The sequence below is a fragment of the Helianthus annuus genome, chromosome 15 (assembly GCF_002127325.2).
Source record: "Helianthus annuus cultivar XRQ/B chromosome 15, HanXRQr2.0-SUNRISE, whole genome shotgun sequence".
NCBI classification, from domain to species: Eukaryota; Viridiplantae; Streptophyta; class Magnoliopsida; order Asterales; family Asteraceae; genus Helianthus; species Helianthus annuus.
This window is the reverse complement of record NC_035447.2, coordinates 112,671,620-112,692,632: the sequence shown is the minus strand read 5'-3', so window position 1 is coordinate 112,692,632 and position 21,013 is coordinate 112,671,620. Positions and strand designations below refer to the sequence as shown.

At 37.1% G+C, this 21,013-nt stretch overlaps 3 protein-coding genes and 1 long non-coding RNA gene across 5 annotated transcripts; 2 read left to right on the top strand and 2 right to left on the bottom strand.

Moving 5' to 3' along the window:
* Positions 1–248: 248 nt before the first annotated feature.
* Positions 249–1,256, bottom strand: LOC110910153. Of its 2 annotated transcripts, none has more exons than XR_002575903.2 (2): positions 783–1,256; positions 249–500 (listed from the first exon to the last, which is right to left on the bottom strand). It is a non-coding gene; the product is annotated as an uncharacterized LOC110910153 (long non-coding RNA). The 2 variants fall into 2 exon arrangements; XR_002575902.2 differs by having other exon boundaries at positions 249–495.
* Positions 1,257–4,844: 3,588 nt separating this feature from the next.
* LOC110914084 lies at positions 4,845–7,633 on the top strand. Its single transcript, XM_022158906.1, has 6 exons — positions 4,845–5,237; positions 5,325–5,907; positions 5,989–6,167; positions 6,249–6,563; positions 6,675–6,786; positions 7,299–7,633. The coding sequence occupies exons 1-6, from the start codon at positions 4,845–4,847 to the stop codon at positions 7,631–7,633; spliced, it is 1,917 nt and encodes a 638-aa protein (XP_022014598.1).
* A 3,053-nt stretch (positions 7,634–10,686) lies between these two features.
* Positions 10,687–12,524, top strand: LOC110912276 (pentatricopeptide repeat-containing protein At5g66520). The gene has a single exon (XM_022156968.2). It carries the CDS (start codon positions 10,785–10,787, stop codon positions 12,123–12,125), a length of 1,341 nt encoding a protein of 446 aa, XP_022012660.1. The 5' UTR covers positions 10,687–10,784; the 3' UTR covers positions 12,126–12,524.
* Positions 12,525–15,331: 2,807 nt separating this feature from the next.
* LOC110912275 (nitrate reductase [NADH]) lies at positions 15,332–20,623 on the bottom strand. The gene is made up of 4 exons (XM_022156967.2): positions 19,557–20,623; positions 19,228–19,368; positions 17,331–17,563; positions 15,332–16,874 (listed from the first exon to the last, which is right to left on the bottom strand). Exons 1-4 carry the CDS (start codon positions 20,545–20,547, stop codon positions 15,534–15,536), a joined length of 2,706 nt encoding a protein of 901 aa, XP_022012659.1. The 5' UTR covers positions 20,548–20,623; the 3' UTR covers positions 15,332–15,533.
* Between the last annotated feature and the right edge of the window lie 390 nt (positions 20,624–21,013).

The window sequence follows — 21,013 nt, the reverse complement described above, 5'->3', positions numbered from 1 at the left end:
AAGAGTTTATTAACAATCATGTTAAATACTATCATGCAGTGAGCCAGTGAGTAGTTCAATTATCAACCATATAAGTTACTTTCATGTACCAGAAAGTCCAGAAGTCAAAACTATACACCGAAATGCCAGAGTCATAAACAATATAAGACAACTTTCTGTTTAGAACTCACAGACATTTAGTCGAGCATGATGTGGTATGCATATGTTAAATACGAATTCAAGAGGTATAAATTAGTTCGATTCAGCCATAATATCAAGTTGTTTAACTATGTAATATCATCAAAATCAACCATTCATGGTTACATATAATCTTTGCAATGCCAAATAAAAAATAAACTACCAGAAAATGCATCAAATAATTCATCAACGGGCTGGGAACTCATCTGGGACACTACCCACACAAAGTTAGGCACCTTTCTTTTTACATATCTGAATAGATTCTGCCTCCATAGTCAAAGAAAGGATATGCAAGCACTCATCTGTTGGTTTTGGGTGCTACCCTAGCCGCCAATCAAAAACTAAGTTAAATCTTTTCAGACAACTAAAACTCAACCAGAAGAATCCACCAATCAAACCCAATAAACAACTCATCTAGATGAAAACATAACCCTATTTTGCCAAAATCGAACCAATAACCCATCCAATCAATTAAAAATTAAATTACGTACATGTGCTTTTCTTAGATGTGTATAAAGAAATAAAAACCGACTCTAATAATATAAATTCAAGTAAGTACTGAAACATGACGGAATGCTGAAACATACAATAAAATCGAACCTTACCTGAGTTTGACCGGAATTATACCAGAAGACATCGCGGAACCCTTATCTTTGTCTCCATCGCCACTTCTCAACAAAAGAAACACCATCGTCTTCCCGGCCATCACTACCACCGTCACTTCTCAACAAAAGAAACACCACCGTCTTCATCATGGTCGGCCATCACTACCGGCGTCGGCTCCTTCGTCGGAGAAGGGGGAGAACCCTAGAGGAATGGCTAAGGACATGAGAGACAAGACAGAAGGGGGTTTTAAGAAAAGGAAGAGGTCGTCACAGTTGTCAACTGAACCACCGCCTCTTGCCACCACCATCCTCTGTCAAACCCTAGCACCACCACTGTTGTTTATTTCTCCAACCCGACACCACCTAGATCACCAGTGTTGTAGCTCCATCTAAAGGCACCATGGCTCCGCCATCACCGGCGACTGGAACCCATCGGATCCCATTTTCTTTGCTGCTCTCTCTCCACTTTCTCAAACTCCTACTTTCTCTCTGTCTGCGTATCCTTTTCTTTTATGTCCCTCTCTACAACTGTTACAAATAGGGGAAAAAGTAACAACAAAACCGGTACATGACTTTAAGCAGTGTGTACAACTTTTACAGCATGAGACATCAAGCAAGCTTGAGGTACAAGTTGTAATGCAACAAAATGTTGCAAAATAGAGTATTATATAATATGAGTATTAGGGGCAGTGGCCTTGTAATACACTTCAGTATATAGGTAATAGTATGGGAAGCAACTAATCAAACACAATGTAGGCATCATTAGTTACATGGTCAAACTGGTCTGGTAGAATTATTGGTTTAAAAATGCGCGCATAATTTGCGACAAGCTTGACACGGTGATGGAAAGTGGAAACACATCGTTGCAGCAGATGCTATGGGATTGCATTTTCAAATATGATTGAATAAATCTGACCAGAGATGATAAGAATACCTTATATTTTAGTTAAAAGTTAGCAAGTTAAATTGTTGTCTATAAATTCTTTTTTTGTATTTTTTTAATAAAGAACACCCTGTGTACGTGATGCATGCGACGCATCGTGCATCTGATTTCGGGGTCAAAGCACATTGATGCGCCTCATGCTTTATAAAACCAAGTGCTAGATGTAGTGCCAAACACAAGTTCATAGCAAAGGGTGTTGAATGGTAAAGATAAACTTTGTAACCAGACTTGTATTAGATTGTAATTGTGTGATTAAGGTTACATGAGATGGGTGTTTATATAGAACACCATATTACACATCTGGTCCCTATACTATAATACTTTGTCTAATACTCCCCCACAAACTAACCACGGGAGCGACTTTGTTTGAAAAATAAAAACATAAAACATAAAGATAGTATGTCTTCATTCTTCTCCGCCTTGCTTCCGCTCATCACACGCCACGTACTATCACCAGTTTTTTTTTATTTGTGTCTTTTCTATGTTTATGATACCATATCTTCACCTTTTTATTTTGCTTTTCATCAACCCCGCCCTTGCTTCATTTAAACACTTCCATCTCCTTTGTTCTCTCTTACCCCAGATGCCTAATTCTTTTTTTTTTCGGTGACACCTCGGTGTTCTCTACCGCTGACACTAACTAGTGTTTGTTCTGTAGTTGTTAACGTTGTAGAGGGTGTTTGGTGGTGGTCACATGCAGTAGTAGAAAGGAAGAAGAAGAGAAAACCGAACACTTGTTGTTTGTGGTGGTGGTAGGGCGGCGGCGGTGGCCGACAATTGCATGATTAGGGTTACATGAGGTGGGTGTTTATATAGAACACCATATTACACATCAAGTCCATATACTATAAGGTAAGCAGGGTAGGCTGCATTGTATACAAATGTGCTACTTTTTTTTATTTCAGAAGGGTCAAGTTGCATACCAAGCAAGCCTAATAAGTTATAACATATGAAAAACATGTACTCTATCAACTATTATCCAAAATTGAGCAGCGTGGATTGGTTTTATTGCCTCTTTATAGTTTATACATACAACTCTAGGCAATTGGGGGAGGACAATATAATGTAAAAACATTTTTGGTCTTGTATGTAATCTCAAAGGAAACAAATCCATTATGAAATTTCGAAATGAATAGATGTGTTATTAAGCGAATTTACTTTACCCTTATTAATAGAGGTTAGGCTATGAGGTTCTTGATATCCTGTTGTCAATTTGTTGGTTTATTTTTTCTGATATTTGAATAACTGGTGTGTGCGTCGAAAGATTACTCAGGTAGGACCATTGGGCAAAAATCTTGTTTTATCAGCGTTACTGTTTACTGTGATGATATATGGGATGTCGTGTTATTAGACTTTAGTTGTGCATAATTCTCACATGAAAAATATATCAAGCAAGGTTAATAAGAGTAAAGATTGATGGCACATGAATTGAAGGAAGAAAAGGGGAAAATAATTTATCTTGTATAGGATATTCCTTATTACTAGATTCTACAACAGATTAACAGAAATGTGAAGCTACACAAAATATTTTAGTTTCAAATGACTCTGCACAAACTTATGATGATTGCTCACAATGGCTATAATGGGCAAAATATGCCATAGATTTTGAATAGGATTTGTAATATAGGTTCGTTCACGTCCCTTGCGATGGCAGTAGGTGTGAATGAGCTATGTATGGGGCTGCTTATATGAAGAAAGTGGTTGGAAGATACGATATAGACTGAACACTGGTGTATGTAGAATGAGGACTAGCAAACAAAGATACTTGGTCCAGGCTCTCTTGATAGTCGACAATAACAGACTATTGATAGTTCTAGTGTTATCAAGCAATTTTGGGTAATCCACTAAAACTTTTGTTAAAATAAGTAGCACATGTTAATTCATGCTGCAACATATTTTGTTACTTGTTATAAAGTTGTTATAATGTTCTAACTGATATTGTGAGATGTATGCAGCACTTTATATTCTTGAAGGGCTAAGTTGTAATATTCTGAGGGGTTAAGTGTACAACTGAAGACTTGAAGGTTGATACTTAAAATGAAGATATTTTTGATATAAAAGGGGCTTCAACAGTGAACTCGTGTTACAATCTGGAAGTTTCTTTCTCTTTCATCTCTCCGGCGATTAGGGTTTGGTTGATTCAGATCATTTGATGATCTGTGATGTTTGTGGTTGTTTGATCTCTTGTGAGATCTATTCTGTATTGTTGGTTTGTATAGATCAACTGATATACATCAGTTGATCATCTTCTTTGTTGTATTGTTTCAGATCTCATCATTTGTGAGATCTAGGGTTTCTGGGGGGTGTTTTCTGGTTTGGGAAATAATAAAAGTTTTGGTTGCCTTTTGTCGCTATTTCTTTGTTGTTCTTGGTTTATTGTGATCATCATACCATTTTACATGGTATCAGAGCTTAAAGAAGCTCTTGATCTTGTTTGTTTTTCCGCTATTTTTTTGATTATCTCTGATTATTGATTGATCTTGGGTTATTTTTTGAAGGTTTCTTATCTCAGAAACTGTTATCTTGTGAGTCATCATAGATCTGAAGATTTGGAAACCCTAAACTAGGGTTGTGGTGTTTGGTTGAAGATACATGCTGCTATTGAAGATCCGTGTTGGTCTCTGTAACCCTAGAAGGATACAGAGCAAACTGACCGGGTATATTTGGTTTCTTTTCTTCTGATCTGTAACTATAGCCCTAAGTGAAGGCTGTAGTTCTGATCCGCTTGGAGTTTATTGCACCCTCTGTAAGATTGTTTCATTCTGTCTTTAATTTTTTTGTTGTTGGTTGAATAGTTGAAGTTGGGGTAGTGAGGACCGGCACCATTGATTGATTGTTGTTATTGATTATCTGTATTTGTTTTTTTTACTGATAGTTAGTGGCTTCTGAGTTAAGACATGTCCAGGCACCCGTGAGTGATGAACCTGGAATCTTGACACTGACTCAGTTTCGCCTGTGTGTGAGTGTATTATTGTCTGTTATTGTTTGTGACTGTTATCTGTTGGTATTTGTTCTGTATTCTGTGTGTATTTGCTGATTCATTGTGATTGTGTTCTTGATTGTTATCTGTTGATAACTGTTCTGTATTCTGTTTGTGTGTATTGATTGATTGACTGAAAATGACTGGTGGTATTGATACTGGTAGTACTTCTCAGACTTTAATTGGAAAATTAGATATAGGTGATCCATTATATCTGCATCCAAGTGATTCAAGTGCATTGACAATTGTTAATATCAAACTAAAAGGAACAGAAAATTATTCTGTATGGTCTAGTCCTATGAAACTGGCTTTAGAAGCAAAAAACAAATATGGTTTTATTGATGGAAAACGTGTTAGGTCTGAGAGTGACTCTGTGTTAGCTAGTCAGTGGGACAGGTGTAATTCAGTGGTACTTACTTGGTTATTAAACTCTATATCTGAGGAACTTTTCTTAGGACAAGTGTCTTCTAAGCTAGCTTCAGAGGTCTGGACTGATCTTAAAGAGTCATTTTATAGGGTTGATGGTTCTATTGTATATGATTTGTATAAAAGAATAAATAGTGTTTCACAAAATGGTACTTCAGTTGCTGAATATTATAATAAGCTTACAACTATGTAGAAACAATTTGATGCTATGTTGCATCTTCCTACATGCTCTTGTCAAGCTGCAAAAGATTTTAACGATTTTTCAACTTTAATAAAATTAATGCAGTTTTTAATGGGACTGGATGATGTTTATCAGTCAGTCAGAACAAATCTATTAACAAGAGAACCATTACCCTCTGTTAAAGTGGCTTTCTCTGTTGTTTCAAGGGAAGAGTCACATAGAATGTCTAGTACTGGGTCAAAGACTCAGAATGTGGCATTTGTGTCTAGACCAAATCAATCTTTTGATCAAAAGAAAAGATTTAATAAAGGCTCTAATTCAAATCTAAAATGCACACATTGTAATATGTTGGGACATACTGTGGATAGATGTTTTGAGATTATAGGTTATCCATCTGGGTTTAAAAAAAGAAGTAATAATAACAATCAGTCTGGTAAATCTAATGTGGCTAGTGGTAATAAAAGTAATGCTGTTAATAATGTTTCTTCATCTGTGGGTAGTTCTGGATTTCCTTTCACCTCTGAACAGATTGCAAAACTATTAAGTTTAGTTGGAGAAAAAAGTGTGTCAGATTCTCAGAATCCGAATGTAGGAGGTGAGTGTGTTAATATTTCAAACTTTGTTAGTTGTTCTAGCTCTGTTGGTTTTAATATGAATGGATGGATTGTTGATTCAGGGGCTAGTCAACATATGGTTAAAACAGACAAAGATTTAATAAATAGTGTTGATGTTTCAGAGTTTAACATAACTGTTAGTCATCCTAATGGCACTAATGTTAAGGTCTTAAAAATTGGAGATTTAAAATTAACAAATGAGTTAATATTAAAAGATGTCTTCTATGTTCCAGGGTATAGTGTAAATCTGTTATCTGTGCATAGGTTATCAAAAGATAATAATGTCACTGTTATGTTTAATGAAACAAATTGTTTGTTACAGGATTCCAGTTCAAAGAAAATCCTGATGAGTGGTAGTCAAAATTGTGGCCTGTATTTTGTAGGCAATTCTGGTAATCTGTTTAATGCTTGTTTTAATAGTTCTGTTCAGTCTTTTACTTGGCATAGTAGGTTAGGACATCCTTCTGATCAGGTGTTAGCAGTATTAAAACAAAGTCTTAAAATTCATTCAAGTGAACATGGTCCATGTGATATTTGTCATAGGGCTAAACAAGTTAGGGTTCCTTTTCCTTTAAGTGAACACAAGTCAAGGGCTGTAGGAGATCTTATACACTTAGATGTATGGGGTCCTTATAGAGTAACAAGCTATGATGGTTATAAGTATTTTTTAACTATTGTTGATGATTTTTCTAGAGCAGTTTAGTGTTATTTTTTAACTAATAAAACTGAAGTTTTTGAAAACTTAAAGGTGTTTTATGAACTTGTGTTAACTCAGTTTAAAAAGAAAGTTAAAATCATTCGAAGTGATAATGGAACAGAGTTTGTAAACAGTCAAATGAATAGTTTCTTTAAAACCAAAGGTATTTTGCATCAAACAACATGTTCCTATACACCACAACAGAATGGAGTGGTGGAAAGGAAACATAGACATTTGTTAAATACTGCTAGAGCCTTGATGTTTCAGGGTGGACTACCTTTAAGGTTTTGGTCTGATTGTGTTTTAACTGTTGTATATCTTATTAACAGGTTGCCATCATCTGTGTTAAATGGTAGAAGTCCTTTTGAAATGATGTTTAGTTTTAAACCCTCATTATCTCATCTTAGAAACTTTGGATGCTTGTGTTTTAGTACTATATTGCATGATTCAGACAAATTTTCTTTTAATGCTGAAAAATGTGTTTTTCTTGGTTATTCAAGTTTTAAAAAGGATATAAATTGTGGAGTTTGGATAATAAGAAAATATTTTTTTCAAGAGATGTTAAGTTCTATGAAAATGTCTATCCTTTTAAAATTAACAACCTATATAATCAAGAACTTACTGTAGATAATCAGCTGAATCATGTTAATTTTTTTGACAATGTTGTATCTGAAGTTTCTAACATACCCGATGATGAAGAGGGTACAAATGGTGCTCAAGATCCTATTAGTGATGATCAACAACCATTGTCTCCCTCTACATCAGCCCCTGTATCAGGTGCTGAGATGACTCTGCAAACTGAACAGGAGGGCAGTAGTGGACAGGATGCAAATGAGAGGGCAGAGGACACTATAGGGTCAAATGTTGAGACCAACCAATCTGAGGGTAATACTAGTGTTAGAAAATCTTCCAGAAATACTGTTTTACCTAGAAAATTTGGTGATTTTGTTGTTGAGGGTAAAGTTAAATATGGAGTTGAAAAAGTTGTTAATTATGCAAACTTGTCTTAAGAAAATATGTGTTTTGTTGCTTCGTTGAATAAAGTAGTTGAACCTAGCTGTTATAATGAAGCTGCTAAAAATGATAAGTGGGTTGATGCTATGAATAGTGAAATGGAAGCCTTATATAGAAATAATACTTGGGTATTAGTTGATCTTCCTAAAGATAGAAAACCAATAGGCTGTAAATGGGTCTATAAGGTAAAATATAAGGCTAATGGGGAAGTTGAAAGATATAAAGCTAGATTGGTTGCCAAAGGGTTTAACCAAAGAGAGGGGCTTGATTTTGGTGAAACTTTTTCACCGGTTGTCAAAATGACTACTGTTAGAATTGTGTTAAAGTTGGCTGTTAATAACAACTGGCCATTGTATCAAATGGATGTTAATAATGCTTTTTTATATGGTAAATTGTCTGAAGATGTTTTTATGACATAGCCACAAGGCTATTGTTCAAAAGATGATAAAAAAGTGTGTAAACTAGTAAAATCATTGTATGGGCTTAAGCAAGCCCCAAGACAATGGAATGAAAAGTTAACTTCTGTGTTAACTGCTATGGGGTTTGTACAAAGCATTTGTGATTATTCGTTGTTTGTGCTGTCAAAACAAAATGTGTTTGTTATTTTGCTTGTATATGTTGATGACATTGTCATCACTGGAAATAACAAGTCTGAAATAGAAAATGTTAAACAAAGATTAAGAGAAAGTTTTCATATTAAAGATCTTGGTTTGCTTAGGTATTTTCTAGGAATTGAAGTGTTATATACTGATGGTTGTATTTGTTTGTCTCAACGAAAGTACTGTCTTGAATTGCTAGATGAGTTTGGTTATTTGGGTTGCAAACCTGTTGCAACACCAATTGAGCAAAGTTTTTTGGTTATAAGTAAATGTAAAAGCGATCAAAAAACTTTACAAAATGTTAATGGTTTTCAAAGATTAGTAGGAAAACTGATATACTTGTCTTTAACTAGGCCTGATATCAGTTATGCTGTTCAGTTTTTAAGTCAATACATGCATAGTCCTACTCAAGTCCATCTTGATATAGCCTTAAGATTATTGAGATATTTAAAATTATCTCCTGGAAAAGGAGTTAATTTTAAAAAATCTCAAAATATGGTTATAACTGGATTTGTGGACTCAGATTGGGCTAAATGCCTTAAGACCAGAAGGTCAGTTACTGGATATGGCATTTTTTTTGGGAGAAACACTTGTTTCTTGGAAAAGCGAGAAACAAAATGTTGTCTCTAGGTCTACTGCGGAAGCTGAGTACCGAGCAATGTGCTCAGCTACCTGTGAAATTATGTGGATTATCAATGTTTTAACTGAGTTAAAGATTTCATGTAAGTTGCCTGTTAAACTGTACTGTGATAGCAAATCTGCTATTTCAATCTCTCAAAATCCTGTATTTCATGAGAGAACTAAGCATTTTGAATTGGATCTACATTTTTTAAGAGAAAAAATTGCTGCAGGTATTGTTGAGCCTGAAAAAGTCAGTACAGAAGTGCAGGTGGCTGATATATTCACAAAGGGTTTGAATGCAAACCAACATCAAACTCTTTGTGAAAACTTAGGTCTTTATGACATGTTCGCCACATGAATTATGGGGGCATGTTAAAATAAGTAGCACATGTTAATTCATGTTGCAACATATTTTGTTACTTGTTATAAAGTTGTTATAATGTTCTAACTGATATTGTGAGATGTATGCAGCACTTTATATTCTTGAAGGGCTAAGTTGTAATATTCTGAGGGGTTAAGTGTACAACTGAAGACTTGAAGGTTGATACTTAAAATGAAGATATTTTTGATATAAAAGGGGCTTCAACAGTGAACTCGTGTTACAATCTGGAAGTTTCTTTCTCTTTCATCTCTCCGGCGATTAGGGTTTGGTTGATTCAGATCATTTGAAGATCTGTGATGTTTGTGGTTGTTTGATCTCTTGTGAGATCTATTCTGTATTGTTGGTTTGTATAGATCAACTGATATACATCAGTTGATCATCTTCTTTGTTGTATTGTTTCAGATCTCATTATTTGTGAGATCTAGGGTTTCTGGGGTTGTTCTTGGTTTATTGTGATCATGATACCATTTTACAACTTTATTATTTTAATAATTAATTAATTCTCTAGATAAAATGATTTCAGAGGTTGTGTGCCATAAAAATACACTTTGATCTCTTTGACCCATCTTAATGCTACAAGTGTGGTTCTGAGTCTTTGTTGTTCTATAAGATCTCAATTACTTTGCCTAACACCACTGGTCAATATGAACACGAATGTCTCGGGTTTGAGTTTAACTTAAACAGGTTCAGGTTAATTCCTGGTTAAACCAACGAACAAATTTAGCTAAAGTGCTAGACGAGGCGGGATTAGATCAAACCGATGGGCTGAACCGTATTTCTATCATTTAAAGATGTTTTGTCATAACATAAGTAACTAAAAGTAAGAAGAGAATCGAGTGGGATGTAAATGATTTATAGATATCTGTGTCTCACATGACTTTTGGGTTGGGTGGCCCATTAGCAAGATGGCATCCATAAAGATCCAATCCAAGAAGGCATCCATCAAGTGAATGGGTTTCCGAGAATCGCAAAATGACTTGTGGAATAACCTACAAAAGAGAAAACGCTGTTGGCCTCGCTACAGAAAGGGAAATCTCGATGGAGATCTGACCCATATTTATACTAGATTTGGTTGGTTGTCGCTTTCACCAGGTGTGTGGTCCCGATTAACCGTTCGGCTGATATCAACCTTGCTCCCATTGATGGAAAATATTCCATGCCCATGGTGTGTGAGTCTTTTGTTAACGAGGAGTGATAGTGTTCCGGTATGCACCGGTCTACGGTAAGGAAACGAGGGGCTTACCCTAAATTCTCATCAGTCTCCTTTCTTAGTTTCCGGGTGTTTGGGTCGGCCCATCATGGGAATTTTGTTATAACTTCTACAACTTGCTTAAGCATACAAGTTAGAACTTCTAAAGTGAAAACATGTTGGTAGTTATAGTGTCAACAAGTCGTTTTAATTTATCAAGATTAGTTAACACCAAAGGAAAGTATTAAATAAACATTGATACGTGTTAGAAGATATAGAGTACTCTCGCTCCACGAACACTAATTATGTTTTAGGTGTCAAAATATTGTTAAACTCTTGTGTGTCAGTCGAACATCATGCGGTTGATTTTGTGTTACCCATCGAAGCAACCACTACACTCTCAAGCCGCTCTCTTCTTAACTTCAACAATATCCACGTCAGCATCACCATCAAAATGGAGTCAAGCCATCAAACAGTCATCTTCTCCTCTCAAATCTTTACAAATTTACACACATATGCACCATCAATCCATCCCTATTGACAGCTTCACCGTTCTTTACACACTTACAGCATCCACCCATTTGCACAACCTCCCTCTTCTCCGTCACCTTCATGCCCATATTTTCAAACTTGGGTTCATATCAAATGTATACATCATGTCCTCTCTGTTGCATGGTTACTCGAATGCTTGTTTCGATGATGCACGCCAACTGTTTGATGAAATGCCTGAGAGAACCACGGTCACTTGGAATACCATGATCACTGGGTTATCGAGATCGGGGAATGTGGACAAGGCACGGTCGTTGTTCGATGAAATGCCGATGAGGAATATCGCTTCTTGGTCTGCGATGATTGCGGCATATGTTAACACGGGTCATCAGAGAAAAGGACTGGCACTCTTCTGCAAGATGTTAACAGATGAGAAGCTAAAACCTGATGAATTCACTTTATGTGCTGTGTTAGGAGGGTGTGCGAAAATGGGTACGGTCGGGTTTGTGTTGGGGAAGTCTATTCACGGGTTTATTGTGAGGAACTGGTGGGAGCTCAACGTGGAACTTGGCACCACGTTAGTTGACATGTATGCGAAAAGTGGATCGTTAAAGGTTGCTACATTGGTGTTTGACATGATGCGAGAGACAAACGTTGTTTCTTGGACTGCGTTAATTTGTGGGGCTGGACAACATGGTTACGTTAACGAAGCAAGAACTCTGTTCGATAGGATGCAAAAAGCAGGTGTTAAGCCCAACGAGTTAACTTTCACGGGCATCCTAAGCACGTGTGTGCATGCAGGGTTGGTTGAGGAGGGACGTATGTACTTTAAACTGATTTATCAATATGGTTTGAAGCCGAATATTCATCATTACGGTTGTATGGTCGATTTGTTTGGCAAGGCGGGGGAGCTAGAAGATGCATATGAAGTAATTATGAAAATGCAGCCTGAAGCTAATATGAATGTTTGGGGATCTTTTCTTAATGCTTGTAAGGTACAGAATAACTTTAAGATGGCGGAAAGGGTGATTAAAAGAGTTGTAGAATTGTTGAGGCCCGAGAAGGATGGTGGTGTTTATAGTCTTATTGCTGATTTGTTTGTTATGGGTGAGAAGTGGGATGATGCAGAAAAGATTAGAAGGTTAATGGTTACCCAAAATGTTCGGAAAGCAAGAGGAACTAGCTTTATCAGTTACGGTGGACCGTGAAAATGCATGTTTCAGAGGCTGCTAGCAATGCTATTTGATGTTGCTGCAGGTCAAAAAGTAAGGTTATTATTCACCCGACCTCATAGGGCCTGATATGAGGTTAGAGGTATGAAAGCAAGGAAGGATAAAGAGCATATAGTAGTCTACCATAGGTGGCAAGACTGTATTTAGAAAGAAGGCCGATCTGACTAAATCCGGCATGGTGCAAATGTAGTGATCACAGTCAAGATTGAGGATGAATGGCTCGTTTGACATAGGCCGGAACTGGTGCATACCCAGGTAGTTTTTCATGTGAAACATAAACAAGCATGACCCCTGAATAATATGAATCATAATCACTGTATACAAACACTCCCTTAGAGCTTGTAATTTACCTGGATGATCTTCTTTTGGGTGTTCTAGTGCAGGTTGCAGGCCAATGAGCTAGTTCCATCAGCCATCCATGTAGCTTTTCGAATCTTAATACTCTCTTTTGTCTATGATGTTTCATAGCCTTAATATCCTCACAAACATACTAAGCATTAGACCACCTACATATAGATGCGGTTGGATGCGATCTTGTATAATTGTCGTCATATGTCATGTCTTGTGCATATATATAGATCCAACACTTGGTATAAAAATACCTCTTAAAAACGTAGTGTAAACGGACATGCACAACTCTTTGATCTACTTCATCTCCCACGCCATCAACTCCTAACCCTCACAATGTACAAGTGCATCACGTCTACAGAAGCAACGATAGTTCATAAAATGAGACCTACTACTAGTTGCATGACCAAAATAAAGTCACTATTCTAGGACGTGGTCTCTTTAATACAAAACCAAACGCCTAAATAAGAACTTGTATTTCTCTTTAACATATTCTTCTCTTGCTAATGTTAATATCTTGAAACAGATCTAATTGTGTTTAGAATGAATGATCAACCATTAGTATAACAAAACTCTATACCTTTTATAAATATAACCTTTTAAATATAATAAGTGGAATTGAATCTAAATATTAAGAAGTGTGCTTTAAATAAGCATGTGGTATTAATTAAAAAAAATGAAAGGATTTATGGTCTATCTATCTATGTTTGAGCCATGTATAACATATGTTAAATATAGCAAATACAAGTTAATATTGTTTTTAATAAGGATATTAGATTTAAACTTGACTCGCATCTTACTAGAGACTCTTGAGTCATGGCTGGAGTGTGTCGACGGCTGGATGAAGTAACATGCGAGTCAAGTTTTCAAGTCCAATTCAAAATACAATAGAATAAGTTTATCTTTTAAGTTTGAATTTCGAACGTAGAGTATTTATATTCGACTAAATTTACTTGTAAAGGGTGCTATGTAAACCCTTGTATAGTCGTATGGCAGTTTAACAAGGGTTGAATTTAGAATAAGGTAGTGTTTGGTATGTAGAAGTGAGAGACGGGATGAAATAGGCTATTACGAGGGAATGTAAAAAAATGTGTTAAGTTGGTTAAGGTAATGGAATCACCCATTACATACGGCATTCCATTCTTTCAGTTTCATTCCATCCACACCCTTTTTTTTCATTCAATTCCCTCTCTCACCCTTAAACACCGCCACCACCGCCACCACTACCGACCCGTCGCTGCCATCCTACACCATCGATCACTGGCTCCGCCGCCGACCATCCTGCCGTTGCCCGCCACTGCCCGCCGCCGCCAATACCACCCTACGCCATCAAACACCGGCACCACTGCCACCTCAACCCACCGCCGTCGCCACCCTCCGCCACTAAACACTGACGCCACCACCGCCTCCACTACTAGCCACCCAACGCTGCCAACACCAGCCGCCACCGCCACCCTACGTCGTCGACCACAGGCGCCGAAGCCGACCATGTTGCCGCCCCCGTGACCGCCACCCACCACACTGTCGACCACTACCATCCACCGGCACCGCCACCCTCTGCCACCGCCACCGCCACCCAGAGCCGGCTATTGGGCCGGCCAAACCGGGCGACCGCTCGAGGCCCAATTTTTCAAAGGCCCGAAATCTTTTTAAAAAGTGTTATATATTATACATACTATAAATATTCTGTTTCATCACCTTCTATATCATTACCTACTATAGCTCAATTGGCAAGCCTTTTATAATTTATCCCTGTGATATTCGGTTCGATTCTTACATCGTTGCACATATTTTTGTTTTCTTTTTTTTTTTAGATTTCTCGAATTTTAAATACAAAAATGTTTGAATTCTGAGAAAAAAATAAGGATTGGCTATTGTTCTATTGATTCCCTATTAAAACAAATAATGGATGGGATCATAGGAATAGGTTCGATTCTCTGTCTTTCCTTCTAACATATTCTTTTCGTCCTTTTTTCTTAATTTTACATTGCTCTCTTTCCTTTCCAATATTTTTTGTTTTTCTTAATTCCATAGTAATTAATTCTGAGTTATGTAAATATGATGCACATTGCTTATATATCTTTATATCATCATTTTAGTTTTCTATTGTTTAAACCTAGTTATAGGCATACCTTCATCTAAACATGAGTTTTATCATAAAATATAGGAGTAAAATATAAGAATGTTATATGTGATAATGTAATATTACGATTTTGGTATACTACGTTTTACTTATGCTTATAAAAACTTCTTAGGTTATTTATATCGAGTACTCGTATCTTACCACACCGAATGAAACCAAGATTCAATCAATAACAATTATAGGAGGGGGCCCAATTCTTTTGTCTCGCACGAGACCCAAAAGCTTTTTATCATTTTCGGGGACGGCTCTGCCGCCACCGACCACCACCCACCACCTATGTCGTCCGCCGCCACCACCCATCGCCGCCGCCATCCTCTGCCACCAAACACCGGCGGCATTGCCGACCACTGCCACCCGTCACCGCTTTTATTCCTTCTTTTCTTAGCCTATCAAACACTACAAGGTAATGATTCATTTCATTCACATGTGATAATAAAACAAGACCATGGAATGGAATGATCCATTTCATAACTTTGTCCATTCCATTATTTTGTCCATTCCATTACCTTCTTTGAGTTGAAGTTTTTCTTCGCAATTCGCATGTCAAAGAATTGATGGTGTATTTAGATCGAGCAGATAGATTCTGGGGTTCGTGGTTCTTAGTTTGTTTGCCAATTTCACATGTTAATTAAAACGGTACATATAATGGCTTGGTTTAACCTTAAAACTGAAAACAAAACACTTACAAACATTCAACTGAAAACAAGCTTAAATTATTATAATTTCTGTTAATAAGCTCTTTGTTGAGCAGATAGTCGCTAGTATGTACACATATGACTTTATTTTAAAAATATAATTTTAACCCCAATGATTAAGTCATTGAAGAGGTTCTTTCTTTTCACAACAACCTTATCATTGCTCCACTGTACTTCCATGCATTACAATGAAACACTCTAAAACACCAGCAAAGAGTCTTTGATATCATAACCCATTTTCTCCAAATTAGGGTTTATGGCAAACTGAATCATGGGTGGTGGTCCACAAGCCAAAGCCAATGTATCTTCAGCAGCCTCTGGAACATGTGCCTTCATGATATCCTCATTGATGTACCCTTCACTGTATTTCCACCCTTCTCTAATACATTTTCCCACAACATACCAAACCTTCACTCTATCTTCATACTTCTGAGCCCATGCATCAAGTTCATCCCTCAACAATATATCATCTTCCGTACGATTCGCATACACAACATACATCATTGTGTCATCTTCTAGATCCTTCAAAATCGCCTGCATCACTTGATATATCGGCGTAATCCCCGTCCCACCCGCAAACATGGCTAGTTTCTTAGCAAACTTTTGTTTACCATGCACCGAAAATGTCCCTCTACCCATGTACTCAATGTGACCTAACGGACCCTTGATGTTGAGTGAAGAACCAAGCGGCAACGACTCGAGATACTGTGACATGAGCCCGCCGTTGGGAAACCTCGGTTCGATCCCTTTGAAGTAGATTTTCACTAGCAATTCAAAGTATCCAACTTCATCTATTGTGCTAGTTGGTGTGTATGCTCTCATGCATAGCTTGTCATCAATGCATGCTGAAAGAAAGATGTGCTTACCTACTGGTAACCCGAGGACTTGATCCGGTGTGGGTAGGGCGAACCGGAATAGTCTCACATCGTGTGAGACTGATGTTTTGGAGATGAGCTTACATGGGACTTTTTCACGTGGAATTAGGGCTATGGTTCTTGTGGGGGCAACTTCTTTGATGGTGGCCAAGTGTGAGGTGGTGTAGTTAGTGGCATCATGGACCGAGTTGTTTGGTGATGATGTAGGGGAGTCCGAACTGTAGCCCACGTTTATTAGTTCACCGATTCGGTACTCTTCCAAGAGCTTTTTCGCCTTGTCGGAATGGATTGCGTCGAACTCTTCGGTGCAGTCTGTTCCGGCATTGATGAGAATGCTGTCGGTACCGCCGGGGTGGTCTTTGAGGAAGGTGGTGCAGTCGTAGATGTGATCATGGACCACAATCCAGGCGGAGTCGGCTGAGTTGTGTTTCTTGACTTCGGACATTGAGTAGGTTAGAGAAGTTGTGTTCATGAAAGGAGATGAAACACTCTTCTTGAGGCTTGGGTTTGCCTCGGATGATATCTCGAGGTGCTTCTCGCGAGCCATCCATCCGCCGGACTGGTTTCCTGGTTGAGTCGGGTGCTCGAACACGATCCCGATCTCACCTTTGTGCGGTTTGCACATGTTGGTTTTCACTCGGAACCAACAATTGTTCATCATACCCTGCACATATCATATTATATCATATCAAATATAATCAACATCACATAATCAAATAAACTAGGTAAATTGGATTTTTAGTATCTAAACTATGGCTCATTGACCGCTAATAATTCACACCGACAATCTAACCAGTGACACTCATAATTTTCACTTTTGTTATCAAGAGAAATCTAAGTCTCATGATCCTAATAGACTTTCATTTGATTTACACTTGACTTTCAACCAATTTCGCTCACAAAGAATGCTTGTTTCCCCCTTTGTGCTGATAATCATCATTGTGAGCGTAATCAGGTCGAAATCAAATGTAGATCTATGATAATGAAAGTAAGATTAGGAGTGCGAGTGGTCAAATTGTCAGTATAGGAGTATATGTTACTACAGACGAATGAGTCACGATTATTAAAATCCAATATCGCAATAAACTACTTTCATATAAAAACGATTTATATATGTTACCATGAGATTCCAAATGAGCTTCTCGGGTTGGGTGTTGAGGGTCTCATCCCAGGCTCGAACCGCAATCTCTTTGGCACCAAGAAGGTCCAGAACCTCAACCTCCAATGACCAAAAGCACCAGCACCAGTATTTGCCATACTTGTTTGGTTTCTCCTTATGGTCCAAGTTACATACGCTCCACGTGTCTCCTCCGTCCATTGTTACTTCCACACGTGTCACTTTCTTTCCACCCCCTAAACCATACAATATTTAACATTACATATATTAATTGGTTGATCATTACATAATAACTACATCACTATGTGTTTCAATAAGTATCTCAATTTTAGCACTGACCCTCAACCCTGGAGATTGTAAAATTAATTAACAAAAGCATCTTCTCTAGTTTTGAATAGATGATTAACTAATAATAAAAAAATATTTTAAAAAAATGTTTAATTGTTTTTAATAAAATTAGTTATTAAAACAATAATTTAATTATGTAATAGTCTTTTTTAATGCTTATTTATGTATAGTTTCTTAGATCCGTTGATAATAAAATGAAATTAAACTAACACACCAATCTGATATGATTATTTATAAGAACGTATTAAAAGATGGTCTAGCGAGGTTAGGTGTTTATCTTCATCAAAATAGAAGAGGTTCAAGTCTTACGAAGTGAATAATAAATGAATTTTATAAGTAAATTTTAGGATATACGTTTTCCGTATTTTATTTAGAAAACATATGAGTGTTTTAAAACTTAAAAAGTTAAAAGTGTCATCAACCACAGTTATGTTCATGTCACAACAAACATTAAAACCGGTGATCAAAAGCGACGAATAAAGGTCGTGCATCGAATCTTAACCAGCAATACACCCACCCACACGTACCAGCAAATATATTTTATTTATTTATTTATTAATCCATTTTAAATATTAGAGATGGACGATCATCAACTCTCAAAATATCACAACCATTGGTGATTAATAAATTAAGTCAAAAGTATTCTTTAAGTAGTCTTTTCTTAATGGGGTTTGACTTCAAAAACATCCACCGAAATACCGAATGCTATATTCTCTCTACCCCTTGTTGTCCCAAAACAATTTGCTAGATAAAACTATTATTCCAAAAAAAAATATTTTCTAGTACAACCAAGTAATTCAAGATATTTTCTAATAAAACCAAGAATTAATTCAAACCTGTTTACACCCGTTCATTAAAACTAATTCGAGAACAAGTTTAATACATTGATCATGATTAGATTGGTGAGACTAAATGAGTTATTAATTGCCGTTAAAAAAGTTATTAATCATATAAATGCAATAATAGATCTTTAGTTTGTATGATATAATATAATTACCATATATACACTTATAGTAAATTTTTAATAACATATCAGATTATACAAGTAACCAAATTTGTATTTACATATAGACATTAATAATCATAAATAATAATATAATCCGATTTTTGTACTCAAAGTTTGAGTGTGTAAAATTGATCACAACCCGAGTTTCAAGCATTGGCAAAGCTTTATCGGTGCCAGGGCCAAAAGTTTCAGATTTTTTTTGTGTTATATATTGGATTTTTAAGAGTCGGCCCCACCGATTTGAATTTAAAGAGTCTTGTCCTCACTGTGTTTTCGTTCAAGCTCTGCATTAGTTTCAAGCCTTAACAACTTAAATGAGTTCATCTATCATTTAACCGAACTCATCTTGGCTTGATTCATATTATATCCTAATAAGCAAATTACTTTATATGATCATCAAGATGACTATATATAATTAACATGTAGATATTGTATCTTTGATTAGTGATTATTTTTATTTTTATTATTTTTTTTTTTTTTTGAAAAGAGAAAAAAAGTAGTTAATGCTTATTAATCGAAAAAGGTGAGGAAACAAATTAAAATTACCTGAATAAGCATAACCCCTCAAGGTGTAAGGCCTCTGAGTTGTCCATGAATTAATGGGCAATATCTCCTGATGGCAGGGTGTTGTAATTACAGAATTTATATTCAGTTCGTTGATCATGTACTCTGGCTTATACCACCAACCTACACAAATAAAGATAATTATTTTTAAAACAAAAACGCTCGAGATATTACTGAATACGTTTGTTTATTTGATACCTTCTTAAGATTTTTTCTTAAAACCAAATAATATTCAGATAAGGACAAGGACAAGGATAATGCGAGAGTTTCGCTACTAGAAAAAAGAGAATATCACCAACGGATTACGTTACCTTCAGAGTTGGCTAGCTCTGCATCGACGTGCGATGGAAGCACACGGTTATCTTTGTAGTGGTAATAACTCTCTGACTCGGACGTCGTTACTATAATACGCTTCACCCACTTAACCATCCTACCACCGATGAATCCCGGAATGATCATCCTCACCGGAAACCCATGATCCGGCAACAACTTTTCCCCGTTTTGCATGTACGCCAATATAATATCCCTCGCGGGATCCATTGCCACCTCGACGGTTATGCTAGTCCCATATTTCGAACCACCGCCTCCAGGGAGATCCTCGGCCCCCTCAAAGCACACCTTCATCGCGCCTTTCTTTCGGCTATAAATCCCACATCTTTTCAATATGTGGACCAATGGAACTCCTTTCCAAACTGAGGTGGATACCCCTCCGGCACCCCAATTAAACCCTATGGTCTGTTTTGTCAGGTTCTGTTCCTTCCGCCTGTTCCCGGCGCAAACCAATGTCACCGGGAACTCCCTACTGGGAAACTCTGTGACGAGTTGCGACATGGTGAAACGTGTTGGACGTTTCACCAGGCCGCAGATTTCCACAGTCCAGTTTTCCCAGGTGGCATTGGGAACAGAACCATGGTTACGGACATAGTGGAGTGCGGCAGGGGTTATAAACCCATGCTGCATGAGCTTAGTCAAAGGTGGTTCGGAGTTAAACGGGTGCTTTCCCGTGAGCCGAACCATCGACGGGTTACGATGGATCCATTGATCCGCCGTACCCGCATCTCGTGTGTCAAAAACCGAGCTTTCCAACTCGGAGTTGGACTTTTTAATGGCGTCACTGTAGTCAAACTCCTCTTCCTCATCTTCGCTAGAATCGCGATCGTATGTATCGAAGACAACCTTCTTACGTGTCGTAACTTCTCGCCTAGCGGCACGCTTGTGGTTCGGACTGTAGGAACGAATCACAGCTGTGGCCGATAGACCGGGTTCGTGAAGAAACTGGCGGTTTTCGACTGAGGTCCCCATTTGTTTTTTGTTAGAGAATAAAAACCTTTGATTTAGTTTCTCTGTTGTTTTGTGCTGAGAAAACTGAGACACAAGGCCACTTGCTTAAACAACATACACGGTAAACCTATATATACACGTATAGATAGTGGATGATGCGGGGTCAACCGACCCTACAACTTGTTTTTTTTTATATTAATCTGTATATTGGTTTTTTATCGGCTCTTTAAGATTTTTGGAACTAGACACCAGCAATATTATTATTATTATTATTATCTATGTTACAACTAGGAACTTTGGTTAACGGTATTTTCACTTTTTGATTTTTTTTTTGTCTTTTTGTGTTTTTTATATTTTTTCTTCAACTTTTAGCATTAATACTTATAAGTTTTTAATAAAAATAAAGACCTTGTAATCGAGTTTTACGTGTTTATTTTTATATAGATTTCGGTATAAATTTAAGTTGATTTACGTTTCGAAATGATTT